This window comes from Mycteria americana, chromosome 17 (genome assembly GCF_035582795.1).
Source record: "Mycteria americana isolate JAX WOST 10 ecotype Jacksonville Zoo and Gardens chromosome 17, USCA_MyAme_1.0, whole genome shotgun sequence".
Classification (NCBI taxonomy): domain Eukaryota; kingdom Metazoa; phylum Chordata; class Aves; order Ciconiiformes; family Ciconiidae; genus Mycteria; species Mycteria americana.
In genome coordinates, this window is record NC_134381.1 from 2872698 (window position 1) to 2899407 (window position 26710).

Consider the following 26710-nt stretch of genomic DNA (forward strand, 5'->3'; position numbering starts at 1 on the left):
CTTACTTTCTAAATAATTCTCATTGTTTGTATTTGTAATCAACTCTACCACAGCCTCATATTCTGTGATTTTGTTTTTTCACCTCAGGCAAAAGGCTGTATGCTGTAAACCTGAACACGCTGTTCTCAGCAGTGTGCTTGGTTGATTAGGTGTGTTTTTCCAGGTCTGTGCGGTGGATGTCAACTCTTTGACCTAATTTCTGATAGATGGTCCCCACTTGAGCCATTCCATCCGCTATCTGATCTATTTCTTATTAACTCCTGCTTTTTCTTTTTCTACTGTTGTTTTCTCACTTGTTTTCTTACTTTAAATTTCATTTTGTTGTCTCAGCCAACCAGTCACATTCTACCTTTTCCTCCTCTTTTTCAGTTTTGATATTCAGTCCTGGATTGACTCATTTGCTTGAGCTCATTTTCCTGAGTTTTCTCTTCTCTCTCTAGAATCGGGTTGTCTCTTGTTTATTCCAACTTACCATTTTGCTTCCATTAACTCCTTACCAGTCAGGGATCCCAAACCCAGCACTGTATCACCTCTTCATCATTTTTGGAACCTTTGCAAATCTTTTTCTCTTTTGAAAAGTCTGTTTCCAGTTCTCTGCATTTTATGATCTCTGTGATCTTCCAGTGTTCCATCTTCACAATTTCTCCTGAAACCCAAGTTTTATATCGCTTCTAACTCCTGTTCCCATATTTAAAAGTGTCATTGTAGAAAGTCTTTGAAAAGTATGAGATTTCTTCAGGTTTGTTCATTTTTGCTTTGAACCCTATGAGAAAAGAAAAACTTACTGATAAAATTAGAAAGACATTTTATTTTCCACTTTTTGTGCCCAATTCTGTGCTCATAGTCCTACAATGTTAGGCTTTCTCCTTCTTTGAGTCTCACAGGAATGACTTTTTTTTTTTTTTTTTTAATTTTTCTTTTTTGGCTCTTATGCTACTGACCGGAAGAAATTTGACAAGAACCTCCATTATTCTCCAAAATTCCTTTCTTCCTTTCTTGTCAAATATATTACTCTTTTTCTTTGAGCTGCCCTGGAACACTGTATATGTCTTTTCTCAATAATTAATGAGAGGTCGAAGCAGAAAGAACACGGTCAATAGTTGCCATTAGGCAAAGAGCACAGCAATGGAAGTAGCGCAGGGTTTAGAATTGCATGTTGGATGTTGGACAACAGGTTAAATCCTTTTCACTGAAACTTTGGGGCAGGAGCCTTTTACGTGGTACTAACATGACTAAATAACTATCTGTAAAGGTAGAGTTTAAGTATAGGGGTGACACAAGCTAATTATATAGTATGTACCTTAAATGCTTTGCTATTTTGCTGAACTGATGTACTGAGTGTGCAGTGCCTACGCTGCAACTGTTGGTGTCTCCTGACGAACAGTGTAATCAAGTTGTCACCAGACTCTCTTGAGGGAATATGTTCAGGTTCTGCAGTACTAAGGACTCTGTCACATTTTCTGCTTCAGTAAATTTCACAGTTTAGAGTGTTAATGGTGTGAGCTTGCCAGATTAGCAAGAATGCTTTGATTTTTATTTTGTATTGCCAGCCAGCCTGAATATCAAATTGCATCCACATCCACAAGAATATCTGCGTAAGTCCCAGGCTTTCACAGACACTAGTTTAGGCTTTTCATCACTGTATTTGGTGAGCTTTCTAATAAAGAATCCTGAGGATCCCTTCAGGAACAGGTTTCTGTAGTACAGAGCTTTGGCTTTTAATTTTCCCAGTGTCAGGCATGTGCAAAGCAGAAGAGCAAAGATGAAAATGCCCAGGTGAAAGGAAGGAAACCTGGCTGATAATGGGGAGAAAAAAAATGTGCTTTCTTCTTCTTGTGCATAAGGGTGGGCTTTTACCTTCCACGCTAATACTCTTGTAGAAGCTGTATAGCACTCGGTGAAGTAACAGAGAGCTCCAGATGGAAATAAAAGCAGCCTGTTAGTAGTTTACATTTTGAATGCATTAAGTATTAAGATACATATCTTGAGGGAGGAAAAGGAGTAAATGGCTTTTATTGATCACAGCAGACAGCCTGTGTGGGAGGAGACTTTGAGGGCTAAATAAGCAAGTAGAGTAAAAACAATGAGCTAAACCATTCAGGAGTTTTCGGGGGGGTTATTTAACTTTTAGATCAGCTGAGAAGGGGGATAGGGCTGGGTGTTTTGCGTGTGGTGAGGGATTAGGGTTGTCTGTTTATTAGTGCTTATCCTGGGGTGCCTTTTGCAGTTCCTTTCTCCTTTGCTCCAAGTTACCTTAGTGTGGAAAAGTTTCTGTAAGACAGCATGTTGTTTTCACGTGCAAAAATAGCTTATCAAAACCAGGGTGGTCTGTAGGCATCTTGGGTCGGAGAAGGGGGGGGGGCATGGAAACCTCAGGGGAAGAGACGAGGGGCAGGAGAGGAAAGCTGTCCTGCTTTTTTGTGATCCTGTTTTGAGGGCTGGATTTTAAACAGTGCTAAATGCAAGAGAGGGTGTTCAGCTTAATTTACCTACTAGCACATATGATTGTTGGGGTATGAGTGCGATGAGCTCAATATGGAATAGGGATATCCGCCTACGAATCTCTTCTGTTTCAAATTCAGGGATTTCAGCTGAAGAAATTATAAGCTTAATTATTGCGAAAAGTAGTAATTTGAGGCATTGGGTAAGAAGAGTAGATAAATATGAGAGCTCCTGGCAGTGCTCTGTGTGCTGCACTTGACCCATAGCCACTGTTAGCTCTGGGTCTCTTGCTGCAGCTATAGGATTAATGAATGAGAGATCTGATGTTTTAGAAACTTTAGGGCAGTTTCTGTGCTTCATCCAGGCTCCCGGTGAGTTTGCTTCTGTTACCACGTGCTAGGATTATGCATCTCTGCTCGGGCTTTCTCTCATTTCTGTCAGGTTACAGTGGTCCACAAGGAGCCATATTTTAGTTAGGGAACAAAGACTGACAATGCTCCTTCCATGCCTTTCTCTTCTCCTCCCTGTTTTTTAGGGTGCGAGGTTAGATACGAAGCTCACGTGATTTGTGCTTAGCGAGAGTTCCCACATACACAGGGTCTCCTAAGTAGATTGTCTTATGGCAGTCTGGTGTGTTCATTGTAAAGGGAACATTGATGCAGAAAATATACTAAGTATTTATCATTTTCTCTTCTTTGTTTCTGCCCATGTGTGGCTTTAACGTAGCTGCCTCATCTCTGTCTGCATGCACTTCACGTACCGGGTCTGCATACACTTACCTGCTTCTTTCTGAATTGTGCTGCCTCTTGTGAAGTAACTATTTTTTAGTAGTCTGCCATCAATTGCTCTTGATGCTGCTCAGGAACAGAAAAGATAAGATGTCCTAACAGGTACACCATCTAGAGATGTGTGTGATCAGTTCACTCCTGTGGAGTAGCGCTTCAGTAAGAATTTGAGTGCTTACTCACAAGGTAACAGGATGCAGTGATCTTTAGGCTAAAATGAATGAGAAATAAGACATTTATGAGGCAGTTATCAGATGTCTGTGAGAGCGATTTCCCTCAGGCCTCGCAGTCAGCGTCAAGTTTGCAGTTATCACTGGCAGAACATTCTCAAAGTTTTTCAGTTTGGGAAAAGTATTGAATTACATGGTATCTTTACTACTAAAGACTTTAAGCATCACTGAAAAGATTCAGCATGAAGATCAGAAGCTTTATTAGGAGATGTTTGAGGTCTTCATGGTCTTTGCAACGGGGAGAAGGGAACTTTTGCAGGTCTCTTCTTTTTAAGAGCATCGGATTTCACATATAATAAGGTTCTGACCTGCAATAAAATCTAGGGGAAACTGAGCACGTGCACATGTGAGTCTGAGAGGTGCAGAAAGGCAGGAAGGGATAATCTTCTGGACATTTTCCTGAGTTATAAGAGACCTGGGTGAAGGGGAGGTTTGGAAGGTGGCTCATAAACAAGAGCTAGCATGGCTCCCATCCATCCCACTGCTCGCTTTAAGAAGGGAACTGGGCCAGGCAGCAGGACTAGCTGGCATCCTACTAGCATGCTGTCAACTTTGGTTGCTACTAGGACAGTGTCAGCTTTGAGTGATGTTTAATTTGGGCTAGGTTGGCAGGCTGGCCAGCCCCATACTTAGTCAAATGATCGCTGATGTAGTGTGGTGTGGCGATAGTGGAGTGTGTACACAGGTATGTACTAACTTCTGAATTAGTGCCTATATAACTGCCCAGTTGCATTGGCAACAGCTGCGCTGGGATGTCGTACCTGTGTACCTATTCCTATTTTGGGGAAGTACTTGAATAACACTTTTTTTTTTTTCCTTCTAGGATAATGCGGGAGCAGCCAAGCGTAGTTCTTGGTGTGGCCCACACTGTTGTGCAGAGAATGTCCCCGTTTGTTAGGCAAATTGACTTTGCCCTGGATTGGATGGAGGTTGAGGCTGGACGAGCTGTTTACAGGTGAGATGTGGACAGAATTGTATGTTGCCTGTTGAATATTTAAGTTTTCATAGTTAAGGAGCTGTGCTCCCTTGGTGATATATAGGGTAAGAAACTCATTGGACTAAACTTATCAACTACTCCATCAGGTTTATCTGCTTGCCTATTTTGAGATTATTTTATTTTTGCAGTATCCGTCAACACTGCTTCAGCGTCTTGTCTCCAGGCGTTATTAAAATTATTTCGTACTATTCCTCATCCTTTTTGTTGTCTTGGCGAGCTTTTAAAGTGACGTAATCTATTAAGACATAGACAGTTGTATGTTCTGGTGGTAGTTTCTGCATTGTTAAGGGCATGAACATCTATTGCTCAGAGTTTTTCAGCCTTTCTAAAATAAACAACAAAACTCAAAGGTAATTCAGTTAGGCTTATTCAATAGTAAATTGAAAATAGGCACTGCACTTCAGGTTTAAGGGGCAAAAGTTATCCTTGGGAAGACTTAGTTTTATGGATTTTGATACAAGGATACATTTGAGCCATTATATGGTTGCTGCAGTGGTGGGAGAATAAAGGTCTAATTTAGTATGTGTTCTATATAGGTGTAATTTTAATTTTTATAACTATACCTGTAGCACTAATGCTAATGGAAGTTTTGGATTACTTTGTGCATCAAAGCAGTCATAGCTGTCAATATCTTGTTAAAATCTTTTGGAATTCCTTGCATTAGTTTTAACTCCACTACCAGAAGTATGGCATTTCTTCTGTGTACTACCTTATGCTGGAAATCTTGCAGCGCTCTTAATCATGCAAACTTGATATAGCAAAAGCTTCCTGATAGACTAGCATGTGCGCACCAAAAGGAATCCAAATCCTGAGCCACTCGGGGGTTTTTCCTCTTTGAGCTGCAGAATTTCTCTCTGCATCCACATTGACCTTGCAATGACAGCAAGCTCCTGCTGTAACCAGTAGCGAGCCTGGTGTCTCCCCTAGAGACCACTTGCGTCCTGGTCATCTGCTTCCAGACCTAACATTAACCAGCTGTGCAAAGCCTGTACATTTAAATATTAACCATATATTTCCAAGTCATCTTTTAACAGATGCCTGTTCAGTTTCTTGTTTGCTTGTTATGTTTAACTGTTGGTTAAACACTTTCCTATGTCCTCTAAGCCAGGTAGGGAAAGACGATCAACTTTACTAAAAGACTCTAGATGCATTTGCTGAGCAAAGATGCTTCACTAATCCTCGTTCTTGATTATTCTTTCTGCAGGCAGGGTGACAAATCAGACTGCACATACATTGTGTTGAATGGTCGACTTCGCTCAGTCATACGGATGGATGATGGAAAAAAGCACCTGACGGGTGAATATGGACGAGGAGACTTAATTGGAGTGGTAAGAGCCAGTTTCAAAAATGAATTGTTTGGCTGAGAAATTGGTATTGTCTCCACACTAAAACAAAATCTTGCTCTGATCAATTGTTAATCTTAGTTAAGGGCTTTCACAAGTTGAAAAGATGGAAAATCCCTTCTACCTGGAAACTTTATAATAATACATGAGTGGGATTACTAGACTTGGTTTAAAAAGAAAGATAAAAAAAAGTCACAACCAAACCAAAAAGCCCCGCACAGTGCTCTTTTGTGATATGAGTTACTTCCCTTTCACATTGAGAGGAGAGCAGCCTGTTAGAATAGTTCAGGAAGAACTGCAGGAATGTGCACTAAGTAGTGATTTGAATAAATTTAGTATCATAGGAAGATTGAGTGTGGCTGGGGTCCCTGGAAGTGTCTAGTCCAACGCCCTCCAAGTTAGCAGAGCTAACTTCAAAGCTGCATCAGGTTGGTCAGGGAATGTGCAGTTATTAAAAGGTATTAAAGCAACTTTTGATTTCAAAATTGTAGTATTTATCCATGTTTAATTTCTCTCCTGTGTTCATTTTTTGTTTCTCAGACCTAGTTGAACTGAAATGGGAGTCCTGTATCAGAAAATACGCATGGCTTGTTTGAGTTTTGTATTTAAAATTAGAAGGTTTCTGAAGTTCTGAGGTTGTTGTTCAGGCCCTGTTCTGCTTTCTGAGCTGAAAACTGAACATTTAATGCGTATCTGTTTATAGCCACAATTACCGTACCTCTGAATAAAGCAAACATGAGAGTTACTATTAGTAGTATGGGAAGAAATTCTTGTTTATACAGATTGAGGAAGGAGGAGTAAAAGGCTGGTTTCCTCTAGAGAGCCGATTCAAGATTGTGCTGATTGCCAAAGGTGGTATTTTTGAAAGTGGCTTGATCCAGCAGTTGAGTGTTACCCACGGGTATAAGAGGTTCTCCTCTGCTACCTTGCTTCTTTCCCTTGATCACTGGCCATGTCTATAATGGAGGACTCTCTCTGTAGCTGGGGCAGGAGTACGCCCTCAGCATGTGAGACCTGGCTGTCTGATGGCAGCTGGGCCACAGACCAGTATCTGTATTGTAAAGTGTTTGTGGCAGAGGTCTCGTGTACTCTGAGAGACTGGGAACTGCCCTAACATCTGAGTAGTTTTCCTTGAGAGAAGTAAAAAGTTTTCTTGTAAGGAGGGTGAAGTCTCTGAACCTTTTCAGTGTGTGTTCACAGATCATTTTCACTTGCCTAGTAACTTTAAAATAAATTGTATATCATTCAGAAGTGACTGCAATGGAGTACAAGAGGCAATTCTGGTCATACTCCCAGCAGAAGACAAAAGTGGTCTGGACTGGTGACTGCACTGTATTTGTTGAGTTATATGTGGACAGTATTTAAGGATATCTTCCCAAGATCAGTGCTACTTCTGGCTGAGGAGTTCTGTTGGCTTGGGACTGTATTTGGAGAAGCAGGTCTACTCTTGAGTGTGCTAGGCACACTCACAAAGTTTATTTCACTGTTTTTTCTTTTTTGGGCTACCTCTTTGGGATACCTCATTAAAGGTAAAATGACATGGTTTGACAGGAACAAAAGCTGAGATCTTTTGTGACTAATGCTGGTATGAGGCCTTTTAGTGTGTGAATAAGGGTTTGTCAGTTTTGACACGTACAAGCATTTTCCTGCTCGTTTCCCTGCTTTCTTTCACCAGCGGTGATCTGCAGCTTCACTGTCAAGCTTCTGGAGTTTTGCAGAGCTCCCAGGTTAAAACAACAGAGCTGTTCTTCCACTTTGTGAAAGCAGTTTTGAGTGACAATGGAGCGTATGGTCTAAACTCTACCTCCTGTACGAGCACTAGTGCTGGTTTTGGCATAAAGTTTCATGCTAGCTCAACCGTTTATCTGGTGCGGAGAGAGAGATTGATTCGGTGGATGGACTGGGATGTGTTTGCTGTAACAGTGCCATGTTTGCTGGTGAGTCCCTAGGCACAGATACAGAAATACCTATATAGTTTATGCCTAAACCATAAGTCACTCTTCTGGATCCATGTTATGACATGAATAATTTGAAGACTTTTGTGACTCTGTGGACGTCATCTACTCCTTCCTACCCACAGCTCCCAGGCCCACTGACTCATGCTGCCATTTGTTGAACGAATCTCGATGCTCTGGCTGTCTTTCGAAAACATGGGGGAGGATTTGTAAAGATTGCCAAGATTAATGTAGCCGTTCTTTGCAGAGGGCATTAGTAGAATGACATTTTTCCTTTTAAAAAGATTTGTTTATCCCCTTCTGCAGGATCTGTCATAAACCTTTAAAAGCCTGCTGTAGGGTTGGGTTTTTTTCCCTAAAAGTGAAGTAATTGGAGGGTTCTAGGTGCTTGCAGGGAATGAAATTAGTAGTTGGTATTGGTAATTGGTATTTTGGTCAACTGATGGTATGTTCCTCCTTGAAACCCCTCCAAGACCCCCCCATGTCATTCTGAACTGTGGGCACTAACTAAATACAGAGTCTTGTAGTTGATGTATTTTTGTTTATTGCCTTTGTCTCAGAACTTTAAAATGCTGTGTGTCGTATGCGTAAGAGATGAGTATCTGCCATTTCCGCTTTCAAAAGAAAAGCACCAAAAAATGAAGGTTTTCAGACAAGATGTTAATTTTCAAGCATGTGCGTGTGCTCCCAAGGCTAAACTTGTGGCTCGAACTGTTTTGTTCCTTATACTGACTCAATGGCATCTGTTTCTGAGGTCTGTCAATTTGTGGGAGAAGAACGGATTAGAAACTAAAGTTTTCCTTCCCTGTGTAGTTAGCTGAAGAGCTGACAAGGATAGTTATGTCAGGGGAAAATGATCCCTACTCCCCCAGAGCCTTTTTGGAGGGGCACTGCCAGCTGCTTGCTGCTGCTGACCCTATCGATGGGCAACTCCAGTTGCTGTATCTGGTCAAATCAAGTCAAAACTTGATTGCAGGCCTCCCAGGTAGTTTTTAAAGGGCAATGAAGAATGTTAGATAAATCCCTCCCATTTGAAATACAGTTGACAGAAGTCCTGTTGTCTAGAGACTATAATTTGACCCATTTTGGGGGGGAATCTTTTAATTTGTTGGTGCTGTTTGCTACAGATTCACTTGAATTGTTGAAATGTTAATTTTATTAAACCGTTATGTGAGCTAAAGGGTAAAATGCAAGCTAACTGTTCTAGTGTCACTTCTACCATGCCCAGGTGACCCCAGAGGAAATCAGAAAAGCCCACTGTGTGTTGATAGAGTGAAAGGGCTTCTCTTCACTAAGTTATTTTTTTAAAATGCTTGTATTAGTTTCTCTTTTTTTTTTTTCTTGATGTAGTTTCTTTAGTTCTGATCTTGGTTAACTGCTGCAAATTGTAGTTTTTACTCTTGTTATCTTGATCTCATTAACACATTGTTGTCTGAGAAAGGATTCCTTTTCATTCGTTTATTTGTTATGCCTATCAATACCAGGCAAATTGGCCCAGGCTTTGACATTTAGTGTTGTCCCTAGCACTGCTGATGAGACTGGGGCAGTTATTCAGTACTTTTTTTTTTTTTTAATACAACCTGCAAAATAGGTTGTCAAGATGGGTTACAGGGTTACAACTCCAAGCGTCTGTTGAGATGGATGTTCTTTGGTTTTTGCATTGTTGGAAGGACACTAGTGGGTGAGGAGAAGGGGAAAAAAACCCAACAGAGCTATCTTGCAGAATAATCTCCTGCTGAATAAAAGTTATTTGTATACTGCCTGATCCCTTCAAATATGTGGACACGATAGAACCTTCTATGCAATTAGCTTTTTATGCAAGTCAACACTTTGTCTTAATTGAGTTCCTGAAGAATGGCTGCAGTGTTGGTAAGATGACTAAATGCCAGGCAGTTCTTAGGGGCCTCAGTGACAGCTGTTGAACTTAAAGTAATTTTAAAAGCTGGGCTCTTACGTAGTTTATAGCTAGGCTTATTGGTAGCCACCTGCCTCATAAAACTGTTGTCTGCCGTGTCTTACCAGCAAACCAGTCCGCTTTCAAAAATGCCCTACTGAGCGGGAAAGTTGAAGCAATGCTTTGGTTAATTCAAGATCCTTTCTGCTTCTTTTTAACAACCGGAATGCCCCTTCTTATTAGCATGATTATATCCAGTTGGTTTTGGGTAGCAAAATAGCAAAACAAGTGCAGAAAGGCATTTGTGCACTAACACTTTCTTTTAATGCAGGGCAGCACGAGTGATAAATTGCAGAAAAAGAATCCTCATCTGCCGGTGCTGCAGCATACCAGTTCTGCTGTGGAAGAAATCATGAGTTACATTCTAGAAATAATTTGCTCTTTTAAGTGTTTTTAGATGTTAAGCTGTTCATCTCATTAATACAGTTAAATGTGCATGGCTTTTTTCTCTCTAAAAAGTTGAAAATGAAGAAGAATCTGTAAATGGCTTATGGCTTCCTTAGGGATTTGGAGCATTGTCCTTTTGAAATGTAATGGTAACTTTAGAAATCTTTAATTGCTGAGTAATCCTCAAAGGAAACACACCAGTATCAGGATTACACTTGTCAGGCTTTTGTTCTTTATCAGTATTAATGTTATCGTACGCCGCTGTCTTTTGACACTACCAAAGCCAGCTGAATATCATTGTACCCTTGACAACCACGCTAAAACTCTTGTTCTACTCTGTTCAGGCTGGTTTACTTTGTCATTTTTAAATGTGTGGATGTTTTTTGCTGATTAGTTGCCTGTCATTTTTTCAGATTGTGAATTCTTCTGTTTCTAAAGCTTTAAGTCACTAAAAAAACCAGATTTCGGGTTAATTCAGGTTAGTGGCGCCTCAGGCACTCTCTGTGCACAGCCCATCTGTGGAAACTGGAGGCGGATGAGGTCCAAGAACTGAGCTGGAAGACGTGGTTCTGAAAGGAGGTGTTCTCTTTCTATCTCTTCCACCGTCTGTCTTGGTAATACATTACTAAAAATTATTATTTGCCTAGCAGCATCTTAGGTGTGAAATTGTATTTAAAAAAAACCCCACCCAAACCAAAACAGAAACCACACAACAACAAAAACCCCAGTATTTACCAGCAGTGAAGTGAGACAGAGGAAGCTCTGAGAAATGAGTTCACATTTGCACAGCTGAATTAGTGTCAGACTGAAATTAGAAGCTCGACGTCCTGATTTCCAAACTCGTCTTGAGGGTGTTCTTGGCTGAATTGAAGTCACTCATCTGAGCCATCTGAACCTCGGATTCCTACGAGCATCTTCACTTACGGTGCGAGCTGCTGAGTACTGTCTATTTTTCTGACTCTTTTTCTCTACAACAATTTATTCTTTTATCCACAACAATTTATCTTTTATCTTTATTTGCCTGAAGTTCTAACAGCTGATGAAGGTAAGAGACCATTCATAACCAAAAATTGTTGTGGTACAGTTTAATGGTCTCGTCACTGGTTGGGAAAACCACAGGCACAGTTTTGACAGGATCCAACGTTAAATTATCTGGCACTAATGTTAGGTGGGTAAGTCATTTGGCTTTGTAGCTGCCACAGATAAAACTGCAGAGAGCTTTATCTCCTTAGCCAAATTCTTTTTAGAGACTATTAGCATCTTTGACAAGTAGTGATAGAAGTTGTGACCTGCTGGGTTTCAGATAGGTGATTTAATACATCAAACTGTCATTCCTTAAGCTATTTTGGGTCTCCCTCCTGCTTCCAGCTGAACTCCCTTGTGATGATATCATTGCTAGCGTCCAGCTATCAGCTAACTCTCGATACAACTTCTGATCTGCCTTCAGGACAGTCTTGCACTGCCCTTGCCTTCTGCTCCTTTCTCCCTTCCATTTTGCAAAATGCTGCATTGAACTAGGCTGGCTTGTGAACGGCAGGAGTTAATACTGCATCCCCTTTAACCTTGGCAAAATGCACAAGTCGTTGGCAAAAAAGTTGTTTGTTTTTTTTTTTCTTGATTAGAACTTTTCGACAAGCATCATTAAGTAAGAGTCCCTGAGTAAGAGAGAGGTGTGATCCTCTTCATCATGAAAATGCTTGGAGGCCAGTGAGTAGTGGGAAGCAGAGTCCAGCAGCGGCGACAGAAAGTATTTATGGGGGAAGAGCCAGCAGTGAAGGATGGGGAAAGGATACTGCTAAGGTTCCAGCCAGGTTTGGTATTCTTGTGGTGTGAAGCTGAGTCAAAGGCAATTGGATTTCTCCCTTATTGGAAAGTATTGGTGCAGGTCATCATGTTCTGTTATCTCTTCTTCCATTGTTGAAATTCAGGTATAATTTCACTGTAAGAGGAGCATGCTGCATGCCTGTAAGTGGCGTTGCACTTGCAGATACTCTTCAAATAATCTGGATAAATTTGATGGATTTGTTGGGTGTTTTGTGTGTGTGCTTCAGAGATCTTTTGGTATGGTTTCTGGTGTTGGTTTGACTGTAATGTTGGATTAGGGGAGCAAAACGTGCATGCAACTTCCCATCTTTTCCATAGCCACATGTAGATAAGGAGTGAAACTTAAATACACTAGGTAGGACTGTTATCACTTCCCTTCCCCAGCTATAATCTTTCTCTTTTCTGTCCCTTAATGACATTCACTGCTGCAACAGGACTGTCACTGCACTGCTACAAAATGCAGGCTCAGTCCTTTTGGGAGAACCTGTAGCATGACTCCCACTGCCTTAATTACAAAAGGTAGCAAGTTCAGTCTTACTTAATTTTTATATATATTTTATATATACACTTACACATCTAGATATACAAAGTAAGACGTACGTGTATGAGTGTGTGTATATGTATGTAAGTCTTTTTTTTTAAATATATATACATTAAAAAATGAGAGAGGGAGGTTTGGATTCTTCTTTCTGCACAGCAGAAGTCTGGATGTCCTCAGTCACGGGGTTAACTTGGCACACGGTGGTTGTTAGAACAACTTTCAAGAGTACATGGTGTACTGCATTCATCCACTGGCACTGCTCCCACAAATAGATTGTCTGGTTGCTCTTCCCACTCATTCACTTCTTCCAGCAGTGTCTCCTCCTTTGTCCTTTTCTGATACAAACAAGTTAGTGTTTCAGATCCTTCCAAACCGATGGCTGGAGGAAACACCTTTGAGACTAGCATCCTCTGCTGCTTCAGGTGCAAATGAGCTGAAGAGGGGTCTGAGAGCAGCTTGTTTAAACCAGAAAAAAAAATTGTACCGTGTAGTGTTTGGTTGCCCTTCATGCAACATTGATTATGTTATATTGCTGTCTTCAGTTGTAGCAGCATCGTCTCCTATCCTTGTCTAGCAAAAACACTGCTGTGAATATCCACGCGTGCGTGTGTTGCGCCTGCGCTGTTCCGGTGCTTGTGTTGGCTGTTGAGATACGGGTGTGCTACCTGGTACCTGTGCATCTGACTTGTTGCCTATCCCTTTCCTGGAGCCTCCTAAACTATCAGCAGATGTCAGTGTTGATATTTCTTCTTCTTATGCCTCCATGGGTGCATCTACACTTCCTTGCACAGTGTATTTCATCCCTGTCCCCTGTGTTTCCTGCTGTCTTGTGATGGTCCTTCCCCCGTGCCTTTGGGTGAGCTGTTGGTTTTGCATAGTGCCTGGCACAGTTCAGAGTGGATATTGCGTAAGGAGAGAGCGAGGAGGCAGTTTTGGCAGACAGACCTCCGAGCCGTTTGTCTCTTCAGTGGGGAGCCGGGGTCTCTGCGCAGGGTGCGTGCACCGGCAGCAGCACCGCAGTTTTGCCGGGAAGCTTCTGTCTGAGTTGCTGCACCCCTGCTCAGGGTGGTCTGTGTCCCCTCCGCTGGTTGCCACTGGAAACTATGCCTGCGTTGAAGACAAGAAAATGCCTTTTTGCTATTTTGACTGTTATCAGAGTTCTCACTTTTTGTTGGACGTGATGCTGCTTTCATTGAAGCACGGCTGGCTGTGTCCTGACCGATCTCCCTGGCACTCTTTTGTAAGAGGGTGTGTGTTTCTTGGCTGCTGGGTCTTGCCAAAGTGTCTTGTGGGAATGTGAAAACTTGAGCCTAGAAATACCAAGCTAATTGGCGGTGGTGATTGTGGCTTTAATGAATGAGGATTTGGAAATGCAGGGTTTAAGCTACATCACTTAATAATCTTTGGAGTCCTAACCTGCTTCCCAGGGTCTCGTTATAACTGGTGCTCTCCTTTCTGTGGCTGCTGCTCCCTCTCGCTGTATCGTGTCCAGGGGGTGGCAGTGCAAGGGTCGAAACGCAGGGCACCCTTGATGTGGAAGGATTACTGCTTTTTGTAAGCTGGTAGCAAGGAGAAGATTGATATGAGAGAGGGAAATATGATGTATGAGAGAAGAAAAAAAATCCAGGGTGGAATAGTAGCTATGAAGGAAGAGAAACTGAAAGCAGTACATTATGAAAATAAACGTGGGTGGGAGGGAATGCAGAGGAAGAGCCACAAGAGTGTATAAATGTGCCAGTGGTTGAAAGTCAGGGAGAGTGGACCTGTGACTATGAACACGATCCTGTTGACTTGTCACTAATTCAGACTGGACCTATGTACTATTGCACTTGGCAGACTTGAAAACTCACTTGGAAAGAAATAATCTGCACAAGAAACTGTATTGCAAAATTATTTGCATTTTACTGTTTGCTGACTATTAGAAAAGTCGCCCAATAATTTGTTAAAGGGAGACTGAATTTGTATGGAGAGGCAATGTTTTCTTGACAGCAAATAGACTCACATAAAACAGCCCCAGTTTTGGTCAAGTCCTCCATGAAGTCTCAGAGATGCGTACGGCTAAGCGTGAGAATAGCTTTGTTTATTGCACTGGGGCTATGCACACACTGAAGCAAATATTCAAAGTGATTTGTTGGATGTAGCTCAAAAAGGAATTTGGAGTAATTAGACCAACTTGCAGAAGACGACACTTGCTAGTTTTCACTTTCCAACTGTGTAATTTGGAAAGCTGTAAGAAGAACTGTCAGGGACGACTGTTGAAAATGAAGTCAAAAGAGGTCATGAGAATATAAATTGCTTTTCTCCCTCCTTTTAAAAGATTTACAATACGACTTTTTCTTTGTAAAGAGCGTGTAAGCTAGGGTTGTGAATCATGTGGATTGTATGTGATGGATGCATCGTACGTGCTTTTGTCACTATTTAATACTGAACTAGGAGAAAATATGAGAAACCTAGCTGTCATAATAACTGAAACAGTAAAAAGAGCATAGGTCTATTTATAGTTGGGGTTTGGTTTGTTGTTTGGTTTTTTTTGTTAATGTTAGGAACAACAGAACTGCAACAGTGCAGGAGGGACCATCACCTGTGATAATATTCGTGATCAATTACAAGAACCACAGAGTATAAATTGCTCTAAATTGCTACTTGATCCTTGTTGCAAATTATTAATAGCATTCAAGGCATTGCTTCATGCAGCTCTTGGAGGAAATGGAAGTAAGGGCAATGATGGATGGACAGATTCTTGAGGGTGTGATGGTGGTAGAGAGGAGACATTGATGCTTGCTGTAAACGAGGAGCCAAGGGGTAGACCTCGGAGACAGGTAAGCAATGAACGGAACATTTAGCATTTTGGCGTGACCACTAAAATAAGGCATAGCACTTGGATTTCAAAGAGAGACGGCTTTCCAAGTGGAAATAGCCCTGTAATGTAGGTTTGCTGAGTTTACAACATGGGGGAAAAGCGAACAACACTAGGTAAGATGGCAAAGAGAAGAATAGCCGGTCCCGACAGAGCAGCAGAGGGGATGGGCTCAAGCCTTCAGTGAACTCCAGGGAAACGGGAGGATTGTTTGAGAGAGAGGAAGAGCAAGGATGGCATATGGGTGAATTAAAAATTGAAAGAGAAGACCAGAAATGGGCAGTGAGGCAGAACTTGTTTAGAGGCTTGTTATTAAGGAGAAGGAATGGATGTTATGGGAGAAGAACCAGAGATGCACTATTGCCTTAAGCAAAATATATCACGTTGACTTGAATTTGAAAAGAAGTGGGAAAGAGTCCACTGATTCTTTCTTGCACTGGAGCAAATGTTGTAGCTGTGTTCACGCTGGCATGGGTAAATGGTAATGGTAGTCTGGGAAAGAGCTCACAAGAGAGCCTTGGGTAATTATAAATACAAATATATGCTCCCCCCGGTCAGGTTGAATAAGACTTGGAAGATAATAATACTAATTCTTGAAACATTTGTTTATTAATGTTATTATGGAGGTGTCTTTGTGTTTGCTGCAGCCATGGTGGGTGATCAAAATGTTAAATTTCTTTTTTATGACCAAGGGAATAATCTTATGGGGTTGATCTTCTGATCACAGGTGGATTTTATTAATATTAAAGTTCAAGCTAGATCTCCAAGTCTTGTACTATTTACAAACCTGGAAAAGTAAGAAAACTTGTTCAAAATGTTCACTGGGCAGAGGAGCCCAAGGATTGGAATGTGGCTTTCTTGCTGTACAGTGTCTGGGACCTGGCTATTTTCCATGCTAGAATACTGGGATGTATTTGCATGAAAATAGCAAAGTTAATGGCAGGACTTTATAGTACCTGTATGTGAGAGTAGTACAAGATCCGATTTCTGTTATCAGTTGGGAAGTCCATTCAACAAATTCCCCGCAATTGCAGGGGTCCGTAACACTGGTGGTGTTGCAAATGCCACTTGCTCCGGAGATTTGAATGGCTCCTTGCAAAGGAGGTTTGAAAAAGGTCTCCATCTCCCCTCTGATCTGCTTAGGGATGAGGTATGGTTCAATTCAAAAAGACAAAGTCACAATTTGAAGAAAAAAAAAAATCCCTGAGGCTCTGTTTTAAAGTTAAATTTTAATTCCCTTTCTTACAAATCTCATCTTTTCTGAAAGACTTGTGAGCCCTTTGGAGCACAGTTAATTTTATGCACTCATACATCACAAAAAGAGTGGAAAAGGATGTTAGACAGTTTGAGTGTTTTTCTTCTTTTTACAAATTAAACTCAATCGGGTGATGACTGGGTGAGAGGAAAGGTTTTATTTTAACAATTGAAACTCTTAACCTGCTTTCAGGATAAGGAAGCTAAATTACAGAGCCAAAAGCTGTGATAAAAAGCTGGTAATAGGGGAGAGAGATAAAACAGAAGACGTTATACAATCATTTGGGGAACCTAAAGGGGACTTGGTTCCCCATAAATGTGTGTACAAAGATGGCATGACCTTTTCTTCCCCTTCTAGATAATTAGTTTAAAATGTGATTACATAACAAAACATCCCTGGCATCTGAACAAAAAACAAAGGCTAGGTCTTGCAAAATGTAGTTACTTTAAATTTACTTGTGCAAGTTTTCACGCATAGCAGTTGGTGTTGATTGAACTCTTCTGTACTAGCTAGGGTTAATATTAGCAGGCTGATCTCAGCTTTCTGGACTAATTGCGAGTTTTTGAGATCTAGATGTTCTGGCTGTCTGAATCGTCCATTTTATGCACATGTAGTCTTCCAAGACAGCACTCTTGTTGGAAGTGGGGTCATGGACTTGTGTGTTTTAAATAACTTTCTTGTACCGTGAGCAGAAGTACCTGCCTGGGCACCTGGCACAGCTCAGCCATGGTACAGGGCGTTGCACACATTGCGGTAACTCTTTGTGTGTCTGAGCCCCTAGTTCTGTAATAAAAGCATTGCTTGTGTTGGAATTTGCTCTAAACATAAGCTTTGGAACTAATTCTGAAAAAAAACCCAACACAAAAAACCCCATCAAACCTCCCAACCCTAAAACAAACCAAACAATTATAAGCCGATGTGTTTTCTGTTTCTTTTTGTACTGGAAAACTTAAAATGAAATGTCATGTTCATTTTTATTCTAAGTGTCCATAAATTGCAGTTAGAGTGAGGAATTTTTTTGTTTGTATGTTAACCTTAGTAATTACAGCTACTACAGTGAAAACCATTTTTTTCGAAATGACTGATCTATGGATTTTAAACCCGGTAAACATTGCCTGTTGCTAAAACTTGCAAAACTGAGCACCAGGCTGTTTCTAAGCAATTAAATGTTGTAGCTCACGCCTGAGCTCTGAACGATGCCATCTTGCCTAGCAGGCTATCTCATTAAACATGTGAAGATATTTCACCAGGGAATTTGATTTCTGCATTTCAAAACAAAGTAAGAGCTGGTGGCGGGTCCGGGGCTCTGCAGATGGTGCAGCTGGGGATTCGGGGAACAGCTGCATTTTGCAGAGCAGGCTTTTAGAACCCGGCTTTGTATTGTGTCAGGTTCTCCCTGTAAAGAAGAATATCTCTGTATTAATTTTCATGGTGTGATAATTTTCTTCTTTAAATTTATACTCTCAATAAAATAAATGTTTCTAGGTGAAATAACTGGGCACTATTCAGGTAGGTGCGTACTGTCGCACGTTTTCCTGCTTATATAGCACAGATACGCATGCATATGTAAAAAAAACCCCAAAACCTGGAAAAGCAAAGGTCACTTCTGGCCAAAATGTGCTGATGTGCTCCTCATCCCTTTCTTTAATTTTTAGGAAGTCTTGATTATTTTGAGGTTGTCGGTATTCAGCTGCTGGGAGTAAAATGAAAGTATTTGAGCGTGGCATTGAGGAAAGAAGAAAGAGCGAGCAGTAGAGAAGTGGGGTTTTCCTTTCTCTTAGATGGCTTTATCACAATTAAAAATGATGGATTAAAAGGTATAAGTGATGTTGTGATGGCGAGTTCATCCTGTGCCTCTGGTTGTTGTTCTGGCAAGCGTTAAAAGCAGTTCTTGTCCTCACTCTGTGGATGCACAGTGTGTGAGAGCTTGCAAAAGCTCAAACAAAACTTTCTCTTGTAATACTGTCTGTCTGGTGCTATGGGTTCTAGTTCTGTGAAAAATTGCAACTGGCTGATAGCAGAGCGTGCGCCTGAGATATTTGGATTAAATAGATGCTAATGCTTGTTGCAGATGGATGTGCCTTCGGTGAGGTCCCTCTGTAAGTGCCCTTGGGGGGAAATAGCGTTGTTTTGAACGTGTGTGAGCAACAAGTATGACAGTCCGGTTCTTGGGAATTGTTCAGTTGCTTCATCCTGACATTTGATTTTTGCAACATGTTGTTAATTATCTTTAATGTTTTGGCTATGTACTTTTTCAGGTAGAGGCATTAACCCATCAACCTAGAGCCACAACAGTACACGCAGTCAGAGATTCAGAACTTGCCAAACTCCCAGAGGGAGCACTGACATCTATCAAACGCAAATTCCCTCAGGTAAGAAAATTAAAAGCATTTTCTGTCTATCTCAAAAGATGTCTAAGGAGCTAAAACTCTCCGTTGGCACCAAGTCCTCTGGGTTTTTTGTATGATTGATGCATACTGAGAAAACATTTTGTTCTCTTTGTCTGCCTGATCTGATCTATACCAGACTTTCACGAGCTTCTCCTCCTTTCTCTTCTAATCAATTTTAGCATGTTTTATTGCAGGGCTTTTTGTATATCTGGAGGAAGTTCATGCTAAATGCAGGACAGTGGAAAAACATTTGCTAAATGCAAAGTGGAAATCATTTAGTGCTATTGATACTAAATGAAAGTTTGACTTCTAAAATCACTTCAAAATGTTGTTATGCATTTGTCTTGCTCGCTGGGACTCAAAGTCAGCACTTGGTTATATGTACCTTTATTTCCAGAGCATTGATATTTGGGGGTTGGTTTTCCTCTTCCTTGAGTTTTAGGCTGTCAATCCTCATTCTGCAACTGCTAGATCTGTCTGTGTCCTGAAGACTGTGATTGCTCCCTTGAATCTATCAACTCATCCATCTTCTTTAATTCACTTGACATTATACCTCTCTCCTGCAAATCTGGAGACTGACGGACTTGAAATTTAATTCTTTTGTCCCTAAGTGCATCAGGGACATTATACTAAGCACTAAATCATTGCACTAGCCTTAAAGGCAATTCTTTAATGCTGTTACTTCAAATTATTAATGATTTTTCTTTTTTCTTTCTTTAAGACATATACTTACTTTACCAGATTTCTTAAAGAAAAACCTGCAAAAGTAATAAATCTAATTAAAATACTTGTATTCTTTTGCTTTCCTAGGACCCACAATAATGGTTTTGATTATTATTTTTTTTTTTTAAACTGTATAATATGAAGCCTGTATTCATGTATTCTCATGTTACAAAAACTGTGGGGGTTTTGTCTATATTTGTTAGGCTAATTTCATCATTGCAGTGAGTGTTCAGAAGTTATGTCAATGAAAAATAATCTTCCTGGTTTCCCTGTAAGCATTATTTTTGCTTAAGTGTTTCTGAACTTCTGTTGTGGGTTGTTAAGGCACTCCTGTTCTCTGCATCTCTCTTGCATAGTCCTCTGATTCTGCTGTTCTCCATTTAATGGAACAGATTTCTGGCCCAGATTTATGAACGGGTAGCAGTGTGCAACTTCTGTACATAACTAGCCACGAACCGGGTAACGACAGCGTGGCATCCTGTCTTGAGCTGCCCTTTTAAATATCACGCTCCTTGTGACTGATCAGGAAGTGAGGAAATGAGCCGGGTGGAATTTAAAACCACCTTTCTCCTTACATAGTGGATGATTTTAAATGTTACTAGTAAACATTGAAACTGTAAATTACTATAAGCACCGAAGACGTGATATTTAGTAATGCCTTGAACGCTGATCTGCACAAAGGCTGTGTTCTAATTCTGCCTCTTTGTCTGGGGCAAGAGTTGATTTCAGTCTCTCCTCTCTCCCTTCCCTCTTCCTATCCTATCATTTGGCAGAAGTGTTTTCCCCTAAAGAGTGCTCTCTGTGGAGATGTGAATCTTTTTGCTGTGCAGTTAAAGTTGAGCTTGGGTGTTACATTTACAGCACAATTCAAAACATTTATTTGTAACAGAATTCAAATGTCTTCCCACGTCTAAAGAGTGCAGCCTATCAGCTTCAAATTGCTGACCTTTTTGAATATGGAATTAGTTTTCTCTAGACTTGCATATAGTTTGGCTAATTAGTTGCAATGAAACAAAATGCTAAAATAGATCTTTTAAGGAAATGTGTTGCAAAAAACATTGTTAGAAAAACACATTATTGCTGCTGTTTGAGATCTCCTCCAAATTCTAAATAGATGTTAAACTGGTATCAAGAATGTGAGAGCTTATATTTTTACTATTGGGTTATTTTAGAACACGTATTAGAAATAGAGGAGTGTTTTATTAGAAACTAGAAAAGACAGACTTTAAGTAGGTGATTTATGCAGCTAATGCCTTCAGACCGTCTTAAGAACCTAAGATAAAATAATTTTTTATATGATCTTGAAGTTCTTGTACCTTTTCTTTTTGTCTGTTAGGTCCATCAGATAAGAGAGGAAGGACAGAAGTGAGAGGGAATTGAAGTGATGGAGGAAAACAATAGGGTAGAAAGTTTTGAAGTCAAGTAGAAAGTGCAAAGTCAACTTTAAAGTTAAAGGAGTATACTGGAGAGAAGTTTTTGAGCTGGAAACTAATAAATTGCATACAGAGAAAAGGGTCTGGGTAGACTTTTCTTACAAAAAGAATCCAGGCATTAAGGGATCAAAAGCTGACCGTGCCTGAACAATGTCATGCAGTTGTGAAAAAAATAACTATGTTAACAGAATGCTTTTTGGAGCGAAGAAATCCTTGCGTTCTTCGCAGTATTGGAAAAGCTTCAGTACCAGCCTGTGGCAGCACATTTGAAGGAGGAGGCAAACCAAATGAAGAGAGTCTAGAGGACAAAAAGGCAGCTGACTGGTGTTTAGAAATATTAACCTATAAAGACAAAAAGGCTGTGAAAGGTTAAGGGGAGACATGGTAGCTATTTTCAAATGTATAAAGTTGTCTTCTGATAGAAAAGGCGTAAGCTACTCGCTGTATTGGAATAGAGCAAATGGTAGTGTACTGAAAGTGCAGCAGTTGGATATTAAGAAAAAGCTGATTCGACTCCCTAGAAAGGCTAAAAGATTGTTACTTGTTTTTATAACCTCTTAAAAAATTATCTTTGAGGTAGTGCTTAGTGCTGAGCAGAGAGGTGGGCCAAATGAATTCTCTCTGTCCTATTTTCTCTCTTGTTATTCTAGTAGAGTGATTTATACACAGGATTTATGATGTTGTTTTCCCCATCCAACCAGAAGTAATAAAGTAATGAAGGGATAGCAGGTGCAATAGTTTTGAAATAATTGACTGGGTAGCAAGAGCTAGCTTGTGATTCAGCAGTGTGGTGGAGGATTTCCCCCTTAGTGCTCTGCAAATCAGAAAATCATGTCTTATGAAGAAAAAAAAAAGGCAACTCTGCCTCCGTCAAACACATGCTCCGCTACCAACTGGTAAGGTTAAGTTAACCTGTCTCTCGCTTGGTGGAATAGTGACCAACATTGTTGCTTGTCCCCTGAGTCAGGTGAAATGTTCTCTTAGTTCAGAGGAATCCCACACCAGTGGGAATTGCTTTTGTTTTGGTGTTCCTCCTGGCAGCTTCTGTAGAGCCTAAATAGCGTGTATCTTAACAGCCAAGAACCGGGCAGTTCCTGAGATTGAATTACCCTGGCAATTACTTACCCTCGAGCTTTACTATTTCTTGTCAAGGGTGAAGAACCCTTTAATTCTAGGAGTTAGCGGAGGGACTTCATCCTGCATACTTTTCACCAGTCATGATGTGTTTGTAGATGATCCAGAAAGGCTTCCAACTCTGAAATGCATTGTAAGAAAATACTACCTGATGGGTAAGAAAATTGTAAACGTGGGTGATGCTTGCCAGTGAGAACAATGTGAAATGAGGGAAACCATGCTCTATTAGTCCATACAGTAATTCGAGTTCCTTGAGCTGTGATGTACGATCTGGAAAAATGGCACGGCTGATCCTTGGAGAAGCACCGTATGCTTGCCCTCTGTTTTGTCTTCTCCCCTGGGCATCTGCCTTGGTCCTGTCAGAGACAGAATACTGGTCTGCTGGGATCTTTGGTGTGACCCGCTATAGCTCCTGTTACTCTGAGGGATGAAACAGATGGGTGAGCATGGGGAATCTAATCTCAGTTATAAGTAACAGCCAAATTTTCAGAGTGCATGCCCAGAAATGACAGATGCTGACTTCTAGATCCTGCTTGGACTGCAGAAGTCAAATCTGCATCTTCCACTTCTCAGGAAAGGATCCCAACCTCGAGTCACTCTGGATATGGCACCCTAGACATTCTCAGTTGAAAGTGGTCCACGGTGCAAAACTTCTCCTTTGTTTTCTCATGCCTAAGGGCCACAGCTCTCCAGCATAGCCATCAGGGCACTCAGCCAGCCAGAGCATTTGTTTCTCTGACAGCCTCCGTGCTTGCTTCTGGTGCTGCTCGAAGCTCCTCAGCATTGCAGGAGTGAAAGCGAACTGATTCTTTCTATTTTCATCACTGCCTTCAGTTCTGAAAAGTAGGACAGAGAATCAGCTCACGATTTTTGGCACCGCAAAGCAGTTTCGAAGCAGTAGCGAGAGCGCAGAATTTGTGAACAGATTACACTGATGTTAGAACATCTCTGTATAACTTGGATCACATTGCATAGATTAGCTTTGCCTCTACTGAGCTGAGATTGTTTTTATAATTTAACTTGAAATTTAGACGTGCTGTAGCTGATGGAAATTTCACTGAGAAATTGCTTCGGAGCTGGGGGGGGGGGTGTGTGTGTGTGTGAAATGTAAGACAACCTTTTGCATGCTAGAAGTGCATGCTAGAAAATACGGAGTTTTTCTGCATCTTTCTTTTATTTCTCTAAGTCTGCCCTTGGGGTTTAAATATTTTCAGAACCCATCATCCATCTTGAACAGCGAGTCCTGTTATCTTTGTATGCGTATTTTAACCAGGGCTTTTCTGAAGTGGATGGAGCCTTCCCTAGGGTTATCTGCCTTACAAAGTGAGTTCAATAATGTGCCCTCTTTTCAAAACGCTTCCCTCAGGCATTGTGTATATTGTGCGTCACGTTATTTAAGCTTGATGTGGCGCTGTGGAATAGGTCAGGAGAGGCCATGCTTCTAGATTTTTCTGTATTTGTTCTCATGGCCCATTAAAATAAGTTTTCCTTGACTGTAGGAGAAGTGGATGTGAAAAGGAGAGAAGAAAAATGTTCAGCGGAAGCATGGTCACCGACTGTAGCTGCCCAACATGAGGCAGGCAGGAGTGAGTGCTTAGTCATAGCAGTGATGCGAGACTGACATTTTTCTTCAAGACACAATTGATCACAAGCGTTAGAAGCTCAAACAGCCCCAGGATAAAGCTTCAGTTCTTCTGTATGCTTTAGTGGCATTTGTAAAGGTGCCAGAAATTGTTGCAAGTTGAGCATTTAAGATTTTCTTTGTCACTGTGGTTCTCAAACCTTCGGAAGTTTTCATCGGAGACCCCTTGCTAAGCTCCCTGATTCTGTGACAAGCACAGTGTTTTATCTGATCTGGGGCCATGTAAAGCTTCAATAACGCCATGGTTTTATTCAAGTTGATGATCTAATTTACCTCTCCTCCTCCCTTGTCCCTCAAAAAAAAAAACCTTAAGAAAGCTGGTAGAGAATAATCTCAGCTCCTGGAAAGAGCTCCACAGAATTGAACCTGCTATTACGTGAATTTGTATAGATAAAATGGCTGTTATTACTATTTTACCCCAATTGCATTTGTTTTGTAGATTAGAAAACCCTTGGCAGCCCTGTTTTCCATGCTAGCTTATTCACCTTGGGTCTCTGTGTGGCAGAAAGCCCTTTTACATGTCCTTTAACTAAATCACAGATGTCTGTGATGGTCTATAATACCTTGCTATGAAGGTACCAATAAATTGTTATTTAACATACTTAATTTAAAGGTGGCCTATTGGATGACTGATTTGAAGTTTTAAAGGCTTAACTATTAAGTATCTTATTTTTAAACTTCAAAGTCACTGGAGAAGGTCCTTAGCTCACCTGCAAGCCACCTTGTTCACTGCGAGAATACTGGTCTTTTGGATCTGGGTGATGGTAGAGGATCCACTAGAGAGGATTGGAACAGACTTGGAAGGAAAACCCCATTCAGATTTGTAGGGCTACATATCTGTTGGCTGTACAGGATCCACTGCACGCCAGGCTTGCTCCCTGCCTACTTTAGCCAGGGCTGGTTTCCAGAACCAGGGGCCTGCAAGAAGACACCACTGAGAGGGGAAGGTACTGCCCTTCCGAGGGACTGGCCCTTTGCTTTCTTGCACAGGAGCTTTGTTGCGTAGATTTAAAATAGCATGCAATTAAACCCGAACCTTAGTGCAGCGTGGAGCAGAGTTGATTAATGTATTGTTTCTTTTTTGTTCTTACATGTATTTCTTCTCTTCTAAGAAAGATGGATTTGTACTACATGGTACCTTTTACATCAACTGCTTGTTACTGTGAATTTGAATATCGGTGTAGATCTTGTGGAATTTTCCCATGATTTCTCTGCATCAGCTTTGTTGAAAGTTAGCTAAGGTGGGAAAAAGCTTTGTTTGGTGGTACTGTCTATTGACTACCTATTAGCAGATAGTCAATTTGCCAGGCAATCTGTACTATTCACAAAATGAAATAAATATCCATAGGAAAGTATTTTACAACTGAATTCTCATGAAAATCACTTTCAAAAGGGCTTATCATAAAGCTACTCTGAAGTTTCACTGTTGAATAGGAACAAAAGCTTTAACTAGAACCCAGCCTTGGCAGATTAGCTAGGTGTGAATAATAGGTTGAAATACTGAAAAGGATTGTGGGAAGTACAACTCTGCCGAGTGACCATAACTACTTGGTGTGGGAATTACAGTGGCTGTGAAGCAAGCGGTGCTCAGGATCCCACCTAATGTCCGAGGTGGATGCAGTCATCAGCATGCACTCGCGCCATCGCGAGCAGATGATGCAGAGCTGTAATACTGCCTGGCCCCATCGCTGAAGGATGTTTGTTTTGAAAGTGAAATTAGTCATCCTAAAGTAGGCAAATACAGTCCCCTTGGGACTGTGAAGTTTAGTCTTTGCCCTGCAGTGCAGAGGCTGCAGGTCTGTTGAGTAATTTAACATTAGTTAAGCAGAGGGAAAATTAATGGTTTCTCGGAGCTTTCTCTGCAGCAGATGCAGAAGCAGACTTTCACGTTCGATACGAGGGAGCTGGGGGGGTTGGAGGCTGCTAAGAGAGTTCGAGTGGATCTTACTGGGGATGGAGTTGATTCAGAAGCAGCCAGGAAGACGCTACGTTTCTAGGTAGGTGAGGTAGTAACTGGTAAGCTGGGACAGAGAGGTGGAATTGCGCTGAGGAAAGTGCTCTCTAACGCCATGTGAGAAATACTCTTTATCCCGTTTTGCCCTGCACAAAAGTGTTCTGGTGAGTTAAGCTGAAAGGGTGAACAGGTGGAAGGAGGAGGAACAACATTTTATTTCCCTTGCAAAATGTGTATCTCAACTGGATGTCCTGCTCTGGGACAGGTTTTATGAATTTACAGTTGCAGTAGATTCTGCGAGAGCAGGAGAGGTTTTGGGGCTTTTGGAGAATCGTGCTGATGCACCTTGAATCCCAAGTAGCTTTTGAGATGGAGAAATACTCGTGTTTTTTAGTCCTGTAAGGTTAGTTTTCTTCCTTCTGGCCTGAAAAGTCTTTTGCATAAGCTCAGGAGAGTGAATATTTGTTTGCTTATATGTTTGCTTTGGATTTGTTTGTTTGTTTGGGGGGTTTTTTTGGTTGTGTGGGGTTTTGGGGGGGGGGTTGTTTTTTTTTTTTTGAAAGCTGTCCTAGTTGTCTTTACGACCCAGGCAGGCTCCATGGCTCCAGAGTCCAGACTCGCGCTGCTAGACCCTGTAGGTGTATATTTAGGTTGCTGGCAAAGCCTTGTGACCTTTCTGAGTCATTTCACAGCTTGAGATGGCAGCAGTGGGTAGGAAAGTGCGCTCCGTGTCGCAAGGACAAGTTTAACCTGCACTGTGGCAATTTCAATGGCACCGCTCTGTTCACGCCTGGCCTACAACAGAAGTGCCTAATCGATGTCTCTGCTTCTCGTTATTGGTTGAAGTGATTAATTGAGCAGGAT

At 41.1% G+C, this 26710-nt stretch overlaps 1 protein-coding gene across 2 annotated transcripts in view; it reads left to right on the forward strand.

Moving 5' to 3' along the window:
* PNPLA7 (patatin like domain 7, lysophospholipase) overlaps positions 1-26710 on the forward strand; it is a 125165-nt gene that overhangs the window by 29817 nt on the left and 68638 nt on the right. For both annotated transcript variants that reach the window (XM_075519829.1, XM_075519830.1), the window contains exons 17-19: positions 4281-4412; positions 5659-5782; positions 18829-18942. In XM_075519829.1, coding sequence (XP_075375944.1) covers positions 4281-4412; positions 5659-5782; positions 18829-18942 — 370 coding nt within the window. The remainder of the gene's footprint in view (positions 1-4280; positions 4413-5658; positions 5783-18828; positions 18943-26710) is intronic.